This window comes from Scylla paramamosain, chromosome 20 (assembly GCF_035594125.1).
Source record: "Scylla paramamosain isolate STU-SP2022 chromosome 20, ASM3559412v1, whole genome shotgun sequence".
Lineage (NCBI taxonomy): Eukaryota > Metazoa > Arthropoda > Malacostraca > Decapoda > Portunidae > Scylla > Scylla paramamosain.
In genome coordinates, this window is record NC_087170.1 from 684,227 (window position 1) to 700,558 (window position 16,332).

The 16,332-nt window shown below is 40.6% G+C and overlaps 1 protein-coding gene across 22 annotated transcripts in view; it reads left to right on the top strand.

The window, feature by feature from the left end:
* Positions 1-15,835, top strand: part of LOC135110150 (myb-like protein AA) — a 29,676-nt gene extending 13,841 nt beyond the window's left edge. For 10 of the 22 annotated variants that reach the window (XM_064022105.1, XM_064022111.1, XM_064022112.1 and 7 more), the window contains 2 exons: positions 285-437; positions 1,512-1,761. In XM_064022105.1, coding sequence (XP_063878175.1) covers positions 285-437; positions 1,512-1,702 — 344 coding nt within the window. In that variant the 3' untranslated portion in view covers positions 1,703-1,761. Of the gene's footprint in view, positions 1-284; positions 790-1,065; positions 1,154-1,511; positions 1,762-6,543; positions 6,714-14,166; positions 14,343-15,702 lie in introns of those variants that run through there. The other 12 variants (XM_064022115.1, XM_064022116.1, XM_064022117.1 and 9 more) reach the window with 4 other exon arrangements.
* Positions 15,836-16,332: the final 497 nt, after the last annotated feature.

Sequence of the window (16,332 nt, forward strand, 5' to 3'; positions counted from 1 at the left end):
CTCCCTCCCTCTTTACCTTTCCTCCTCCTGTGCATCCCTCATCTTTCCCTTCCCTGTCATCTGTATCTTGACTTCTCCCTTTTCTACATTCTTCATTTTCTCTTTGGTTTTCTGTGGCCACCCCCTCTTCCTCTTTTACATTGCTTTTCTCCTCCATCCTTGTCGTTCATGACCTCACTTCCTCTTTATCTCTTTTTTCTTTATCACTTCCCCTCTTCACCTTACATCTCTATCCCTCATCTACCTCTTCTCTATCTCTCTTGACCTCCTTCCTCACCCTACAGAGCCCCCCATGCCCCTCCAGCAGGTGTCCAGGGATGGGAACAAAGTAGGTGTGCAGGAGAACAAGGATAACCACAAACACAGGGAGCAGTTTTATGCCACAGTGTGCAAGATGTCACCCCACAGGGACCCCACTGCTGTTGACCGAATCCCTGGTGAGTGGCAGGCAGGGTGGCAGAGTTATGTGGGATTTTAAAGGGTAACTAAACACCAGTGCATCTTTACGTTCTTGTATAAGTGCATGGAGAGGAAAACAAAGTGTGCAGTGTAGGTTTAGCAAAAGTGACAGTCTCAGTTGTGTTTTTAAGGGATAACCAAGCAGTGTCACATCTTCAGGTCCTTCCTTCAGTGTTAGGGACAAGTTTGATCCATCAGGGAAGAGATGGCATGGCATATTTATTTCATTTTATTTTTTGTCTGTAGAATAATTACACTAGGCTACGCAATGACAGACATGATTCGTAGCGTTTGTAAAAGGCAGACGTGTGTTATGGTGGCTGAAGAACCTGTGGGGAAAAAATTAACTGTTTCCAGGGAGGCAAAAATACTGAAAAATGAAGTAAAAAATGTTTGTTTATAAGATTTTATGTGTTTTATAAATATTTCCTGTGTGTGTGTGTGTGTGTGTGTGTGTGTTTGGGAAAGAGGTACACTGGATTAAAATGGCAATTCACTCCTTGAAATATTATGTTACATGTGACCCCCCATTGAACTGCCTTAGCATAAACAAACCATTTGACTTGTTTCCAATGGTGAGAAATAAGATGCGAGAGAAACTTTCAGTCTTCTCAGCCTTCTGATGACCCATGACTGGTGGAGGGTTGGTGAGGGGCACAAACACACGAGAAAATCACTGCAGCGTATCAGGGAGCAGGCAGAGACATTAGATATTACAAGTGGTGTGGGCAGACAGTGTTTATGTCGTCAGCTGGCGGTGGATGGGTGAGCAGCGGCCGGCCAGTTGGACTTGTGAGTTTGAGTTTGTTATTCCAATTCAGTCTTTATTAAAATTTCAGTTTGTTATGGCAGTTGTATATGTTGCTGTGTACCTTACTGTGTGTGTGGGATTGCCACTCTGGTATCTAAATACATGCAAAGACTGTTATTATTATTATTATTATTATTATTATTATTATTATTATTATTATTATTATTATTATTATTATTATTATTATTATTATTATTATCATATTTTTATTATCATCATCATTTTATTATCCTCGTTGCAGAGTATGTAGACATCTACCCGTATGCAACCTTCCAAATGAACAACACACAACAACATCAACAACAACCACAACAACAACAAGCAGCACAGCAACAACCAGTCACAGCCACCACAACTGCCACCACCACCACCACCACCAACAGCAGCAACAACCACAGCCAAAACAGCAACAACAACAACAACAAAAATTAGGCCAGACACAGTGACCTTGCTTACAACAACAACAACAACAACAACAACCCCACCACAACCCTTCCCGCAGCCACTACCAGCCATGTGCTTATGATCATTATTATAGCAAAGTATTAATATAACTTGCAAATATACAGAAAGAGAGAGAGAGATGAGAGAGATGAGAGAGAGAGAGAGAGAGAGATCGAGAGAGAGAGAGAGAGAGTTGTGCTAAGAGAATCAACATTAAAGCAAATATTAGAGTACTAAATGCGTAAAACATCATCCCCCCCCTTCTCGTCTCTCTCTCTCGCTGGTTTCACTTATTTTATTATTTTTCATGTTTTTTTTATTTATTTTTTTTTCTTTAAGTATTTTTTTCGTTTTTCTTTTTTACTTTTAATTTTCGGTGAGGATCCAGTCCCTCTCTCTCTCTCTCTCCTCTCTCTCTCTCTCTCTCTCTCTCTCTCTCTCTCTCTCTCTCCTCTCTCTCTCTCTCTCTCTCTCTCTCTCTCTCTCTCCTCTCTCTCTCTCTCCTCTCTCTCTCTCTCTCTCTCTCTCTCTCTCTCTCTCTCTCTCTCTCTCTCTCTCTCTCTCTCTCTCTCATGATGTATGACACGTTTCATTAGCAGCACTTTCCCGTCACCAGTGAGCCTCTGTAAATGTTTTCCTTTCTTTTCACCAGGAAGTAAGGAGTGCTCGTGACTGGCTAGTACAGCGTGCGTGTTGCCTCAAGTGTAGCAGCTGAGTGACAGATGCCAGGGGCAAAGTAAATAGGTTTATAGAAAAGAAGGCATATAGAAAAATAAGTATATATAAAGGAAAATTAATAAATAGGTAAATGAAGAGAGATGTGAGAATTGTAGCTAGGGACTGCAGATGAAGGCGGTATAGTGACCTTGTGTATGTGTGAAGGGCAAGTCATTGCATGTCCTGAACAATGCCTAGCAATATTGCAAATTAACTGAATGATTAATTATTCATAATTTCCCCAAAATTGCTAGCAAGCAACATTTATTAGTTATTATGAAAAATACCTATTATATAATAACTTGCGTGCATTAATATCTAGATACAAGCGTATTTTTTAAAGTGGGATAAGTTAGTCCTGTAATATCCACTTGAGCGCCGCGCCAGCACAGCGTTGTCTCTTGTCAGCCGCGTGAAGAGCACCAGCAACCCTGCCTTGACTCATGATTAATTACTTGCTTTCTGGAAGACATAAACATGTTGTTGTTTCGTCTTCAGGAAGTGATGATGGCCGACGTGGGCCGTTTGTCATGGCAATGTCTTGCTGGTATTCAGAGACTGGCCGCCAGTCACTCACGTGGAAGCGTTACTGAGTCTTGCAGTGTTATAGCTTTATTTTCCAGGTTTCACGACAGGGAGGTACATTTTCCATAAAAGCACAAACGTTTTACTAGAATTCGTGTATTTCCAACATACATAGCTTTCACAGGAATGCGTTATTTCGCGGGTATTTGGAATTTGTATACTGGAAAATTGATGTTAAGCAACATCAAAAACCAATTACTTTGTCATTATTCATCCGTACCTAACGTCACTACAAAATATTTGAAAAAAAAAGCGCATAATCACTGAAAGACGCGCTTATCACACACAGACTACGTAGTCGCAGAAAAGAAATGCTTATTGTAATTTTTTCTGTGCTATTTGTCGTTTGCGTAACTTTATCAGTATATTTCCTCCTCTCTCATAACAATTTGAGTTATTTTTTTTTTCATTATTAATTCTTAATAGTTCATCTGCAAAATGCATGCGTACAGTGGCCGTGGTCGTGGTTGGCGGCGGCAGAAGGGGAGCATACAAGATTAACTGGTTTGGGGCAAGTCTGGCGTGAGTTTGGGGGCGGGTAAGGTGGTGCGTGGGGTGGACACTGAGGAAAACACGAGTGGCGGGTGTGTGAATGACCTGCCAAAGGGCTTCTTGTAAACAAATGTTGTGTCGACTACGAGTTACGTCACGCGAGGAATTCCTGCACCAAGGCCACCACGGAGTGCAGCTTCTGTCAGCTCTTCCTCGTGTTTAGAGTACCATCACACATTGATTTTCCTTTCAGTTTTGGCAATGATATCAATTTGACGTTATTGGAGTTAGTCTACGTATGTTAACTTTGCAGGATTATTTGAGTGAACGTCTGTTTCAATCATCAAAGAGGAACCCCAGTCCTTGCCTCAGTCCCCCGCTCATGAACCCGGTGACTCCAGTCTACACTTAGTAATTTCACTTTCATCTCCCATTCCTGTTCCCCCCCCTCTCCCCTTTGGCCGGTGTTTACCCGTGGCAGCGCCCCTCCAGCGGCCGCCGTTCATCCCTCGCACTCACATGTCAAATACTGACAAATGGAGGTCCACTGACGACTGCCCGACAAAATTATCATCAGTTTTTCATTGAGTTTGTCTTATTTACAAGATTTTTATCAGTGTGTGTGTGTGTGTGTGTGTGTGTGTGTGTGTGTGTGTGTGTGTGTGTGTGTGTGTGTGTGTGTGTGTGTGTGTGTGGTATGCGATGCAATAAAACACCAAGATATTTGGCGCTTCACTTTATAGTCTTTTCTGTTGTAATTTATATTAATAGATATTAATTTTGATTTTTTTCTTAAATACACAAAATTTTCTCTCTAATAGGCTTAAGCAAATATTTTATTTATTTATTTATTTATTTTTTTTTATTCGTTAGAGATGAAACTTTAGTAATATCCAGGCAAACATCATTTTGATGTGCGCCAGTGTGACTCTCGCCATGGTGTGTGGCTGTAAGCTCATCATGATCATCACCTTGATTCTGGATATATATATAATGGTTCACTGGGACGGCAATCCTCTGGCTTGTTCGCGGCATGTGTTGCGCACTCATATATATAGATATATATATATATATATATATATATATATATATATATATATATATATATATATATATATATATATATATATATATATATATATATATATATATATATATATATATATATATATATATATCTGTCTGTCTGTGCCCTCCTCCTCCTCCTCCCCTCCCTAACATCGCCCACCCTTCCAGACCCCTCTTGATTTAAACGGTTAGTAAACGTCCTCCTTACAGCTGATGTTTTCTCGTCTCGACATCCTTGCCTCACTACGTTTTCTACCACTTTTCCTCCTCCTCCTCCTACATGGGTCGCCACTACCACCTTTATGAGATAGTTACTAAGAGACGACGAAAGAGAGAGAAAGAAAAAAAACACACACACACACACACACAAACACTCCCTACACCGGTAATAAATCACTAACATTCTACTAACTTGTGTAGGTTATGGGAATACAAGTGCGTAGAGATTAAAAATACAAATAATCTCCACCTAAGCTGTGGACAAAGTAACGTAACGAGATAACGTATTTAAAAGGCTGTGACTCTCTTGGGGAGCTAAAGAATAAAAGTCCTATTTGAATAAGAGCATTGATGTTTACTAGGCGAGACGCCTCTTTGGCCTGTACGTACGGACGGGATCTCCAGCTCGTGCTCCCCAGGGTGTTGATATGAATGAAATATCTTTTTCGAGGGGATATGTTAGGCTAACACTACAGCCCTTACTGCCGAGGGGTGAGAAGAGGCCCCGCGGGTGGTGCCGGGAAGAACGGTGCATGGTGCACGGGAGAAGTGGATCTCGAAATTTAGGGGGGGAAAGTGCCAGGGTGTGTGACGCAGGAGTCATCCAATTCCTCCGCTGATAGGCAACTGTCGTATCTTCACAACGCTGATAAAATGCAAGAAAACAACAAATTAACTAAAATTAAATATATATAAACTAAATAAGATAAACTGTATGAAGCTATCACGCCTACGTGGGTCAGTTTCCAAATGCCATTCTTATCTAGAAATATTTTCTTTTAAAGCTTGTTAATGACTACACTAACAACTTGATTAGTGGGTGTGAGGGAATCGCCAACCATGTAAGCACCCCTCTAACTACTGTGGTAAAGGGAGAGGAATGATTGTCCTTCCTCCACCTTAAGGGCGGTGTGTCTCGGTCACGGTTTCTCTTCCTTCTCCAGAATCCTCGAGCAGCTGACTCCTCGTGAGACAGCGTCACCGCTTCGGAGCAAAGCCTCGAGTGCCCTCATCACCATTCCCCTCCCTCCTTGGTAGGGATACTCTGCAGGAGCTGAGATAGTGAGGCCAGCAGACACAAGGAAGCACACAGCTCTCATCACTTGCCACCATTACGCATTTGTTCAGCTGTTCTTTTCTATCGCAACGCAACGCAACGCAAGGCAAGTCTCTCTCTCTCTCATTGTGAACGTCACCCTGACGGTAGTAAAAAAAAACATTAAGACTGGAAATTGTATAAGCACCGCTGTGAGGGGCGAGGCCAGGATGGCGAAGGCTGGTTGGAAATTGTACAAGCACCGCTGTGAGGGGCGAGGCCAGGATGGCGAAGGCTGGTTGGAAATTGTACAAGCACCGCTGTGAGGGGCGAGGCCAGGATGGCGAAGGCTGGTTGGAAATTGTACAAGCACCGCTGTGAGGGGCGAGGCCAGGATGACGAAGGCTGGTGCTGGGCCTTCATTTAGCGTGGCTGTGTCCACTCTTCGTAACCACAACAAAGTTTATGAAATTAATTTGTCGTAATATGACACTGCCTGCGAGAGACAAAAATAGGAAGGAGGTTAATGATGGGTGATATTTTATGATAATTTGATTATTTATATTTGATTTTATAATACGTTTGAAATTTGGTAATACAAATCACGATCTATCATGCATGGGCCCCAGTGTTTGTTTTTATCATTAGTTTAGTCGCATTATTATTTGTCTTTATGTGGGTTCCAGTGCTAAGTGTTATTTTGTCCTTCCAGGTAAGCAAGAGAACTCATCCTTCAGGCCACGCTGGGTTCCTAACGACAGGTGAGGTGGAGCAGGCGGCCTCCTCCATGCGCGATGGAGGGCTGTCACTCACTGCCAGATGTGTCGTCAGTATTGATGTCTTTCTCGTGACATCCCGCCCGTGAGGCACTGAACAGAGGGCGTAAGCAGAACTTTCTTTATACTATCTAGGGATTGTGAGTTATGAGGCTTCCGCTTCGTGAAGTAAGGCGTTATTGATCCCGACCATAATAAAATCTACGGTCTTATGAGACATTTTGCTAACGTTCGGTGCACGTGTTGAATCCATGAACACTCATAGGTTTTAAGGTTTCACCATCTATTTGAGGAATTCCTATGCTTTTCTTTCTCTCATTCTGGTGAGGAAAGCTTACAGGTGCAGGAGGTAAAGATACATCATCCACTGCTCTATCAGCCTGCAAAGTTGACAATTCAAGTCTTTGTGGTGAAACTTCTTTTGATATAGAAACAACTTTCTAATGTTAGACTGGCCAGCCACTCTTGACTGTCCAGCAGCTCTTTCCACTAATTCTTTACATTGTTGTTGTTTTAGCTGGTGTTGAGACACTGTCAAAGGATCAGTGAGAGGCATTATATTCAGAGAATGTTCAACAAACACTACTCCCTCCTGAACCCAAGGATGCTCAAGTAAAGCTGGCCATGTGAGCCTTTTGCTTGGATCTTTCTCAAGGAGTCCATGTAAAAAAGTGGAACAATCCTTGCTCCATCCTCCCGGCCATATGACTGGTTCACTTCTCACCATTTTGATTAAGTGAACTATACAAGTGGTACAAAAGGGTGGCTTTCCAAGAAGTGGTTCATAAAGGATGCACCCAAGGGACCACAAATCTGCATTGTGATCATAAGGTTAATTCAGGTGCCATATACAATGGAGTGCCTTTAACAGATGTCAATACATAGGTATTGATGCACATTTTTCTGGAGGATCCAAAGTCACAGTTTTGCTTCACTAGTTGATGAGAGCAAAATGTTTTGGGGCTTATGTCTCTATGGAGAATTCTATGAGAATGCAAATAATAAATTGCTGAAACTAAGTTGCAAGCAATCTGTTGAACTCTTTCCTCTCTTAATGGACCATTAGACTCTAAAAGTTGAAAAAGTTGGCCAGGCACATACTCACTAACAACCACAACTTCATTTTCTGTCTCAAACGAGTCAATTGTACGAACAATATTTGGATGTGCCAGACCTCTTTGAATTTCACACTCTTGCCGGAGACTTTTTAATTATCTTTCTACTTTATTTCTTTTTGGAATAAACTTGAGAGCTACAATTTGCCCCCTAAGGAGGCATTTTCCTCTGAACACTCTTCCAAATGAACCTTGTCCTATTGCCTCCAGCACCTTGTACTCCTCCATCTTTCATGTGGTTACTACCTGCAAATGAACATAATACTAAAGTCACAATTCATTACTATATATGTTTATTTCTTTGTCACTTCAAACTGTATACTGAGGATTAGCATGTTATAATCATGGATCTTTTCTGGTCATTGCACTGCTATATTCATGAGTGTAGGAATAGTATGTGGAAGAATTAAGAGGAAGGGTTTACATAAAGTATTTCAAGCATATGCAGTGGATAGAACATTTCTGAAAGCAATCTAGAATTTCTATGCTGATACAAATATAGTCATGGAAGTTGTAGAAGATTACATAAAAAAAAATATTCAAAGTTAGACCTGAGCTAGAAAATGTAATTCTGTATATGACTGGAGTCAAGAAGGAAATAGTGAAGTAGTAGATGCAGGAATATTATTGATGAGAAAGAGGAAAATGTGGAGAGTACCTATGCCTGTGTTGATGATGGACTCTTACTGAGTGAGAATGATTGAGTGCTGCAGGATTGATTAGTTTGCAAATTCATATACAAAACCTAACTTGAAGACAGATGCAGTGAAGGTGTTGCTGTTTGAGTAAAACTCAAACAATATATAAAATCAAGACATGGCCAGGGAATGAAGAATATGGGAACATTTTTAAGAAGTGGCACTTGTTGAACATAAATTCATTGAGCACTAAATCTATGATCATAAAAATCAAGACATCCAAATTTTGTCCAATATGATACAGATGTACAATTGCATCTATCAACTCAATCAAAGTCCAACTTAAAATTGTTCATCTGGTAATCATTCCATTATGTAATCAAATAAAAAAGTTTTATATTGAAATTTTCCTGGTGATAAGGCATAGAATATCTTTATGCATGTACACATGTGATTTTTTTCCATTCAAGGGTATCAGTCACTGGCAGCTCACTTATAAGAGAGAGTGTATTTAGTGCTCTTTGGATTTTAAAATAACAAAGGCTTTAACAGAAGTATTACATGAAGTTTTGTCACAAGCTTGACAATACCCAAATGTCAACTACATTCATAAGACTCAGCAGAGATTCAGCAATAATACCATGGTCATCACATGATCACACAAGTAAAGGAGTGGTACAACCAGTTCAAAGATAATATCATGTTGCATAAGAATAATTCACACTCCTACAGGCCCTCAACAAGCCAAAATGACAAGACCATTAACCAAGTGTTGACTTCAGTTATGCAGAACCATCAAATTTCCATCTGGAAACTAGTAAACAAGATGAAGATAAGCACTGGTTTAGTATGCTCTATCTTGAACAAGGATGTGGACTTGCAGTGACCACAAAATTTATGACAAAACTGCTACCAACACAGCAAAAGTGTATATGCTTCATGTATAAAAGGGGAATATCTTGAGATATTTTTATCATATGTAGAAAATGGATGATGAGAGACTGAGTGTGTGAATGTCTAGTGTAAATGTTGAGTGTCAATGTCAAGGGACTTACAGTGGACAGAGTGGAAAGAAGGAATTTTGTTTGTGGCAACGTCATAAGTGATTATCAAGAAAAGAAGTGTTCTTCAATATATGGACATTAATAATAGATCGTTTACCACAACAAAGGTCTACAGAATAAGGTTCAGAAAAGTAAAACATCAAATTACTAAATACTTAAGACAGAAAACAAAATATAAACCCGTCTAGTTTTCAGCACACCTGATTGATCATCCACTTGCACCACAGCAGATCATTATCTTGTACCATTGGTTTTATTCCTGTATGTCCTTCTGGTCATTTCATTCATCGTCACCATTCTCTGCGAGTAAGCGAAGTGTTAGTAATCAGAATAGATCAAGAAATAATGGGATCAAGCTTCATAAAGTTTGATCTAGAAAAGAAGCAGGAAGGAACTGGTTCTCAATAAAGGTGGTAGATGAATGGAACAGACTCGGTAATTAGAATGTTAGTAGCAGGTCATTAGGAAACTATAAAAGATTAGAAGACAAATTTAAGGACAAAGATGATAGGTGGAAATGGGTAGGAATGTTTCTTGCAAGGACTGCTATGTTTAGGCCTTACAGCTTCTTGCAGCTTCCCTTATTTTGTCATGTTATGTTAAGGTGCTGCCACTTTACCATTTTCATCACTCACTGATTTATTCCAGCTTACTAACTGCATACACTTTCTTTCCTCTTGCTATCCTTTGTCACTTAGAAATTTACTTGATTTTTTTGCTTTCCAGGTTTTTATTAAAAACTCTACAGTATAAATACCAGAACTAATACTTGAACAACTCTCAGACTGCTGGTGTGGATCATGTATACGATTGTCTACACAAAATTTTCAGATTGGACACCTGAATCCTTATCACTCACCTTGCTGAGAAATAAGATAAATAGTAATTAAATAAACAAGTGAATTGCATACAATCTGAAAAATAAATTTCCTAACAATGGTCAGTAAAGTATTTAGTAGCAATCACAGCACAAAATTTACACCATGGTAACTCTTATAAGTTGAACACTGTAGATCAGCTTGCACTTGCATGCAACCATGGATGTGATGGCAATCCTAATTTGTAAAGGGTTTACTGTATGCATGAATGTGTGTGTGTGTGTGTGTGTGTGTGTGTGCAAGAAATCTTGACAATACTTCCTCCACAAACAGTAGCTGTTTGGGGGTGGACATGCGATAGTGTACTGATATTCTAGTTTCCTTTTGTAAAAGTTTCACTCCCTGCTACAGTATAATTACTGAATAGTAGCTCCTGGCAGGATAACAGTTTTGGTTAGGTTAGGTGGATTATGTTGAGATACGTAACATTTGCATTTTTTGATCAATGTTAGCAATAGTGGCTCCTTATGGAGCAGCTTAATCATGCACATATGATGATGAACACGCATTGTTCAGCACGTGAGGGGGTTAGGTTAGGTTTGTTTGAGGCGGAGAAATAGAGGCAGGCACACAGAAAAAAACAAACAAACTAAAAAGAAAAAAAACAAAGGCAAAGAAAGAAAGGCCAGACAGTAGACAGAGAGAGAGAGAGAGATGGCGCGTGTGTGTGTGCTGGAAGGTGATAAGGAACACCGAAAAGTTTACCCCGATAGGAGCCGAATGCGGAGGCTAAAGGACTCTCAAGAAGGCTGCGGACTCAACTTTTCCCTCCCTCAAGCGCCGTCCAGTCCAATTGCCGGCTCAAGTTGTCCAGTGAGTCTCTTTTCCAGCTAGGTTTGAGGCCACTTCATGCCCTCTTCTCTCTCTCTTTCTTTCCCTCTTCTTGCAAGCGTCTTTCTCTTTACTTTTCTCCTTCTATTCCTTTCTCTTCCACTGTTTCTCTGTCTCTCTGTCTCCAGCTTCCTGTAACTCTGTCCTCTCCTCTTCTGTTTCCGCATTACATTTCTCATTCTTTCTCAGTCTTGATGGTTCTCCTTGGTTCTACTTCGGTCCTGTTTCTCTCTCTCTCTCTCTCTCTCTCTCTCTCTCTCTCTCTCTCTCTCTCTCTCTCATGCTTGGGATCAATGCATTTTTATCAGTACAGCTCAACTGCAGTTTAGAACGAAATACGCCAGTCATTTCCGGTTGAATTGGACTCTTCAATTCAGATTCAGTTTCATTCACATGCTTTTCAATTTTGATTCAGTTCAGCTAATTGTTTTCTGTTTCATTTTATTGGTTTTAACGCAGATTGCACACCAGACACTATCAGAAATTTAACACAAATAGAAAGCTTATTTGAACTTTCATTTTTTTTTTTTTTTATGCGCCATGACACAAACTCAATATTACATTATAATCAACATCTCTGTTCCTTCGAAAATGCTCCACAACAAATATGAATTACATTTTATTTCCTTTATTCCCACAAATTCATATCTCACTGGCATGAATTCCACGTCTGTTCATGCTGATCCTTTATTTTTCAATTCCAATACAATCCCAATTCGCGCATTTTTTGCGTCAGTTCAAATTCAAATCATAATTGAATGTAACTCAATTAACTACGCGCGCGCGCGCGCGCACACACACACACACACACACACACACACACACACACACACACACACACACACACACACACACACACACACACGTCAAGGAAAATTCTGTTTCTCTCTCGCTTCCTTTTATTGCTATTTAATCTTGTCGTGTCAGGATTTGTTTCCCTTCCCCTAGTCACCCCATAGAAAAAAATACCCCCCCCCACACACACACACACATTGCTGATGTTCCCCTATCGCCATACGTCACTCACTTTTTGAGTATCGCTTTAAATCTGTGAGCATTTCACTTTACGCGTTCAATATAAGTGACATCACATCTTCCCTGCCTAGGTATTAAAGGGTATGGAAAGTAGGACCTGGTTTATGTATGTTCCCGCGTGTCGTGAGTCGCAGCGTGGCAAAGTGTGGGGTGAAAAAATTCAGCTTTTCAGCTGTGAAGCAATTTGAGTTGGTAAAGTCAGCCGAAAGAGTTTTTTGGCGAAGTTCCAAGGGATTTCTGCTGGAATGGAAGAGCGGGAAGTTTGTTTGGGCAAATACACTTTCAGTTATTTCACGCAACCAGTTCGAGATTGTGCTGTTTCGTTCGTGTTTAGATGATGATGCAAGAAACACCAACCAATTCTGGCAGGCCTTTGTACCCGGCAGTGTGTGTGTGTGTGTGTGTGCAAGTAAAGTAAGGTTTACATGCATCCTGGTTTACATTAATTATTTACAGTGAGTTCCTGCCTTGAATTGGGAACAACGTAATGTCAAATCCGAGTGACGACCTAATTTCCGTGAGATCTTACTGTGCGAGAAACTGAACGTAATTATCGAGTGTGTGGCGGCTTTGTGGTATTGATGCCAAGTTAGAGGAAGCAGTGACAGGGTGGTGGTGGTGGTGGTGGTGATGATGGTGTTGCCTTGGCGAGGTCCTCCTGTGTTGATTTAGTAAATATATGAAACACCTTTAGCCATCTACATCACCTACTCTTTTCTGCTTTAAATGTATCGTATCAAGAAGATGAAGTGAAAGGATTGTCTTTCATTCAGCAGAATTTCTGATACCTTTTTTTTTCTATGTTAAAGATAAAATGATTAAGTTATCCTACACTTTTCATCTTCTCTATCATCTGTCTCTGTATTGAAGGAGAGCTAAAAAAAATAACTTTGACAGACCTCACAACAACTACGTCATTTGCCTTGTGTTTTTTTTCTCAATCTACTCTAATTCGTATATTAAGAAATAAAAGAAGAATAATTTATAACACTCTCAGCGCTCAATTTCTGTTTTAAAGTATCCTATATTAAAACTGAAAAGAAGAAACTATCCCTGCAGCTGCGTAAGTCTGACTTCTGCGGCTGTGACGGGAGGGAGTTCAGAAATTTTCCCTGTATTTTATCATATTCCTGTTGTTTCCTCTTGTTCAAAGATGTCACGACGCTTTGTTTACGCCACGTTCCTTTGTGGGGGATCTCATCATGGTATAGGAAATTCGTTGACTAATTCTTATCATCTTTTCATTGTTTTGTTTTTTTATTATTATTAAGATTCTTCTCCAAAGCAACTTAGAGTACTCAGCTCTCTTGTTGATCATTTCCAGTTAATATTGCTGCGACGTCCTGGAGACAGAAGGGATTAACAATCTTGCGTCTCTGTACACACACACACACACACACTCTCTCTCTCTCTCTCTCTCTCTCTCTCTCTCTCTCTCTCTCTCTCTCTCTCTCTCTCTCTCTCTCTCTCTCTCTCTCTCTCTCTCATTTTGTTGTTGTTGTTGGTCATTTTTTTTTCTTGTCAGATTATTTCCTGATGACTGCATGTGATGTACAGCTCCCTCCACTTCCACGTTCTCTAGTCAGCGTTGCCAGTGTGTGAATCGCCTGCTGTAAACCTCCTGCTTCGACTCGTATTGAAACAAATGCCGCCAATCCCTCTATCACCCTTCCGCTTAATAGTGCTACCTTCGATCTTAAGTCACTGTCCTCTTCATTATCATCACCACCACCATCACTACTATTGTCATTAAGAAAACTGAGTAAATACCTGCACGTGTACGTTTGATAATGATAAGTTTCGTAATGCACTTAGTACATCAAAGCAGGAAGGTGGAATTATCATAATGTAGCTTCCTCATCATTTAGTCTTGATCATTCCCTCTCCACGTAGCGCCAGGTGAGAAGAAAGGCAAGGAGAAGCCACCAGGCACATACACTTGCCACTTCTTCGCTTTTTTTTTCATTCCCTCCCCCTAAAACGCTTCAGTGTTAATAGAGTGAAGCGTGAGAGAGCAGCTGTTGCATCGACCAACGCTGCACCCGACACCTCGCGCCACTCCAGGCCCCGAAGTCTGCTGGGGCTGAAAGGATCCCCACCTGCCCCGCGGCGTGAGGGGGCGTGAGAGAGGAGGAGCAGGTGTCCGAGGAAGGCGGAGAATGCATGTAATGTTGGTGAGGATAAAGGGTTTGTGGGAAGAGTGGAGTGAGTGAAAGAGCTGGTCGTCAGAGTGAAATAATCGAGGTGCGAAGGAGGACATCCACTCTCTCTCTCTCTCTCTTTCTCTCTCTCTCTCTCTGGGTGGTTGTGTGTGGGTGTCGTTGTTCTTCATGATTTTAGCAGCAACTATTCATGAAGGGTAAGACTACAGCTTAGAGGAAAAGCAAACAAATTGAGCCATAAGGAAAACTAGAAGGGAAAATATAGACCAGAAAGGAATGCGCGGCTTATTAAAGGCGAGATTACTTTGAATGAGGAGAGAATAAATACTTTGAATGAGGAGAGAATAAATGTGTGATCATGTACGATGACACACACAGACAGACAGACAGACAGAGAGAGAGAGAGAGAGAGAGAGAGAGAGAGAGAGAGAGAGAGAGAGAGAGAGAGAGAGAGAGAGAGGGTAAACAGCATACTAAAGGGAAGACTTGAGTTAGAGAGGAGTGAGAGGGAAGAGCAGGACAAAGAGAAATAACATTAAAGAAAACAATCCAGGAACATGAAAAGTAAAAGGTCTCTCTCTCTCTCTCTCTCTCTCTCTCTCTCTCTCTCTCTCTCTCTCTCTGACTCGATTACGGATACTGACGAGCAGCTTTTCATACGTTTTCCTCATGCAAAGTGTTCACGCGGCCACAATGCCATCGCTCACTCGCTGCCTCCCGCAACTCTCCACAAATCTGAAGGAGTTACAATCCACAAATCTGAAGGAGTTTTGTAACTTGAGAAAAATACAAGAATATTTTTAACAGCCTGCCTTGCCTATCTTGTTTTTTTCTTCTTCTTTTCTTCTCTCTTTGTCATCCTGTCGTCCGTGTTTATTTACTTGTGTTGCGTGTTTCGTTGTTTTTTTTATTTTTCTTTGCTTAGATTTTTTTTTCTTTTTCTTATGTGAGGATTTTCGTTAATGTTCCTATGATGCTTAACGTAATAAGTGTCAGTGTGTGTGTGTGTGTGTGTGTGTGTTTTGCAGGACACCGTTTTCAACAATTGTATATGTTTTTATCTTTCTTTCACTCTTTCTTTCTTTCTTTCTTTCTTTTTCATATTTCATTAATTATTTCTTTCTTTTCTTTCTATCACTCTTTGTTTTGAAATTTTCGGTGTCCTTTGTTTGTTCCCTTTCTAATCATACACTTCTCTTAATTTTCTTTGTATACTTACCTCCTCTCTCCTTTTGTTTTGGTAACCTTTCCCTCACTCGTATTTCATTTCGTCACTTATAATTTTTCTCCCGACTTCCATTCATGATGTCTTTTAACTCCCTTCCTTCGAACGAATCAGAGACAACAGAGAATCTTCCCATTGGACAAACAGATGCAGCGTGGTGTGCCCGGGAGGAGGCGCCAACGTGGAGGAATGTACATATGCAACAACCGCAGCCACACTGCAGTACTCTTGGGTTAACCCGACGTCGAGGAGTTAAGAGCAAAGGAGCAGCATGGTTGGGGTGAGTGTTGCTCTAATTGCTACACTAACATTGTTGTTGCCGTAAGAACGAGGTCGTACTGCGCCGCTATTTATGCCACAGAGACTAGATGCCTTTCAGTGTCTTTGCAGCACTCTAATGTGTTTCCTGAAGTTAATCTTTACTCTGTTCCAAGCCGATCTGTGTGAAATTTTACCACAACGCAGTGTACTACATTACGTATTTATCAGAGACTAGTTTTGGTGGCCGCTCTACTTAACGAAGCCTATAGTAACTGAATACTAAAAGAGCTGAATCAATACTAGTTGTAAAGAAGAGAAACCGTTTTATTTATCTATTTTCATTGTGTCCCTGGATATTTTCTTTAATGAGTCTCGAGTCTCCGAAGAACAGTAGAAAAGGAAATTATGTCTTGTCTTTCTTTCCTTTCCTTTTTTTTTTTGTACAAATCGGTAGTAAAAAGGAAGGTTTGTCACTGTCATGGCAACAGTAGCGAAGAAAGAACTGTCTAGCACGTC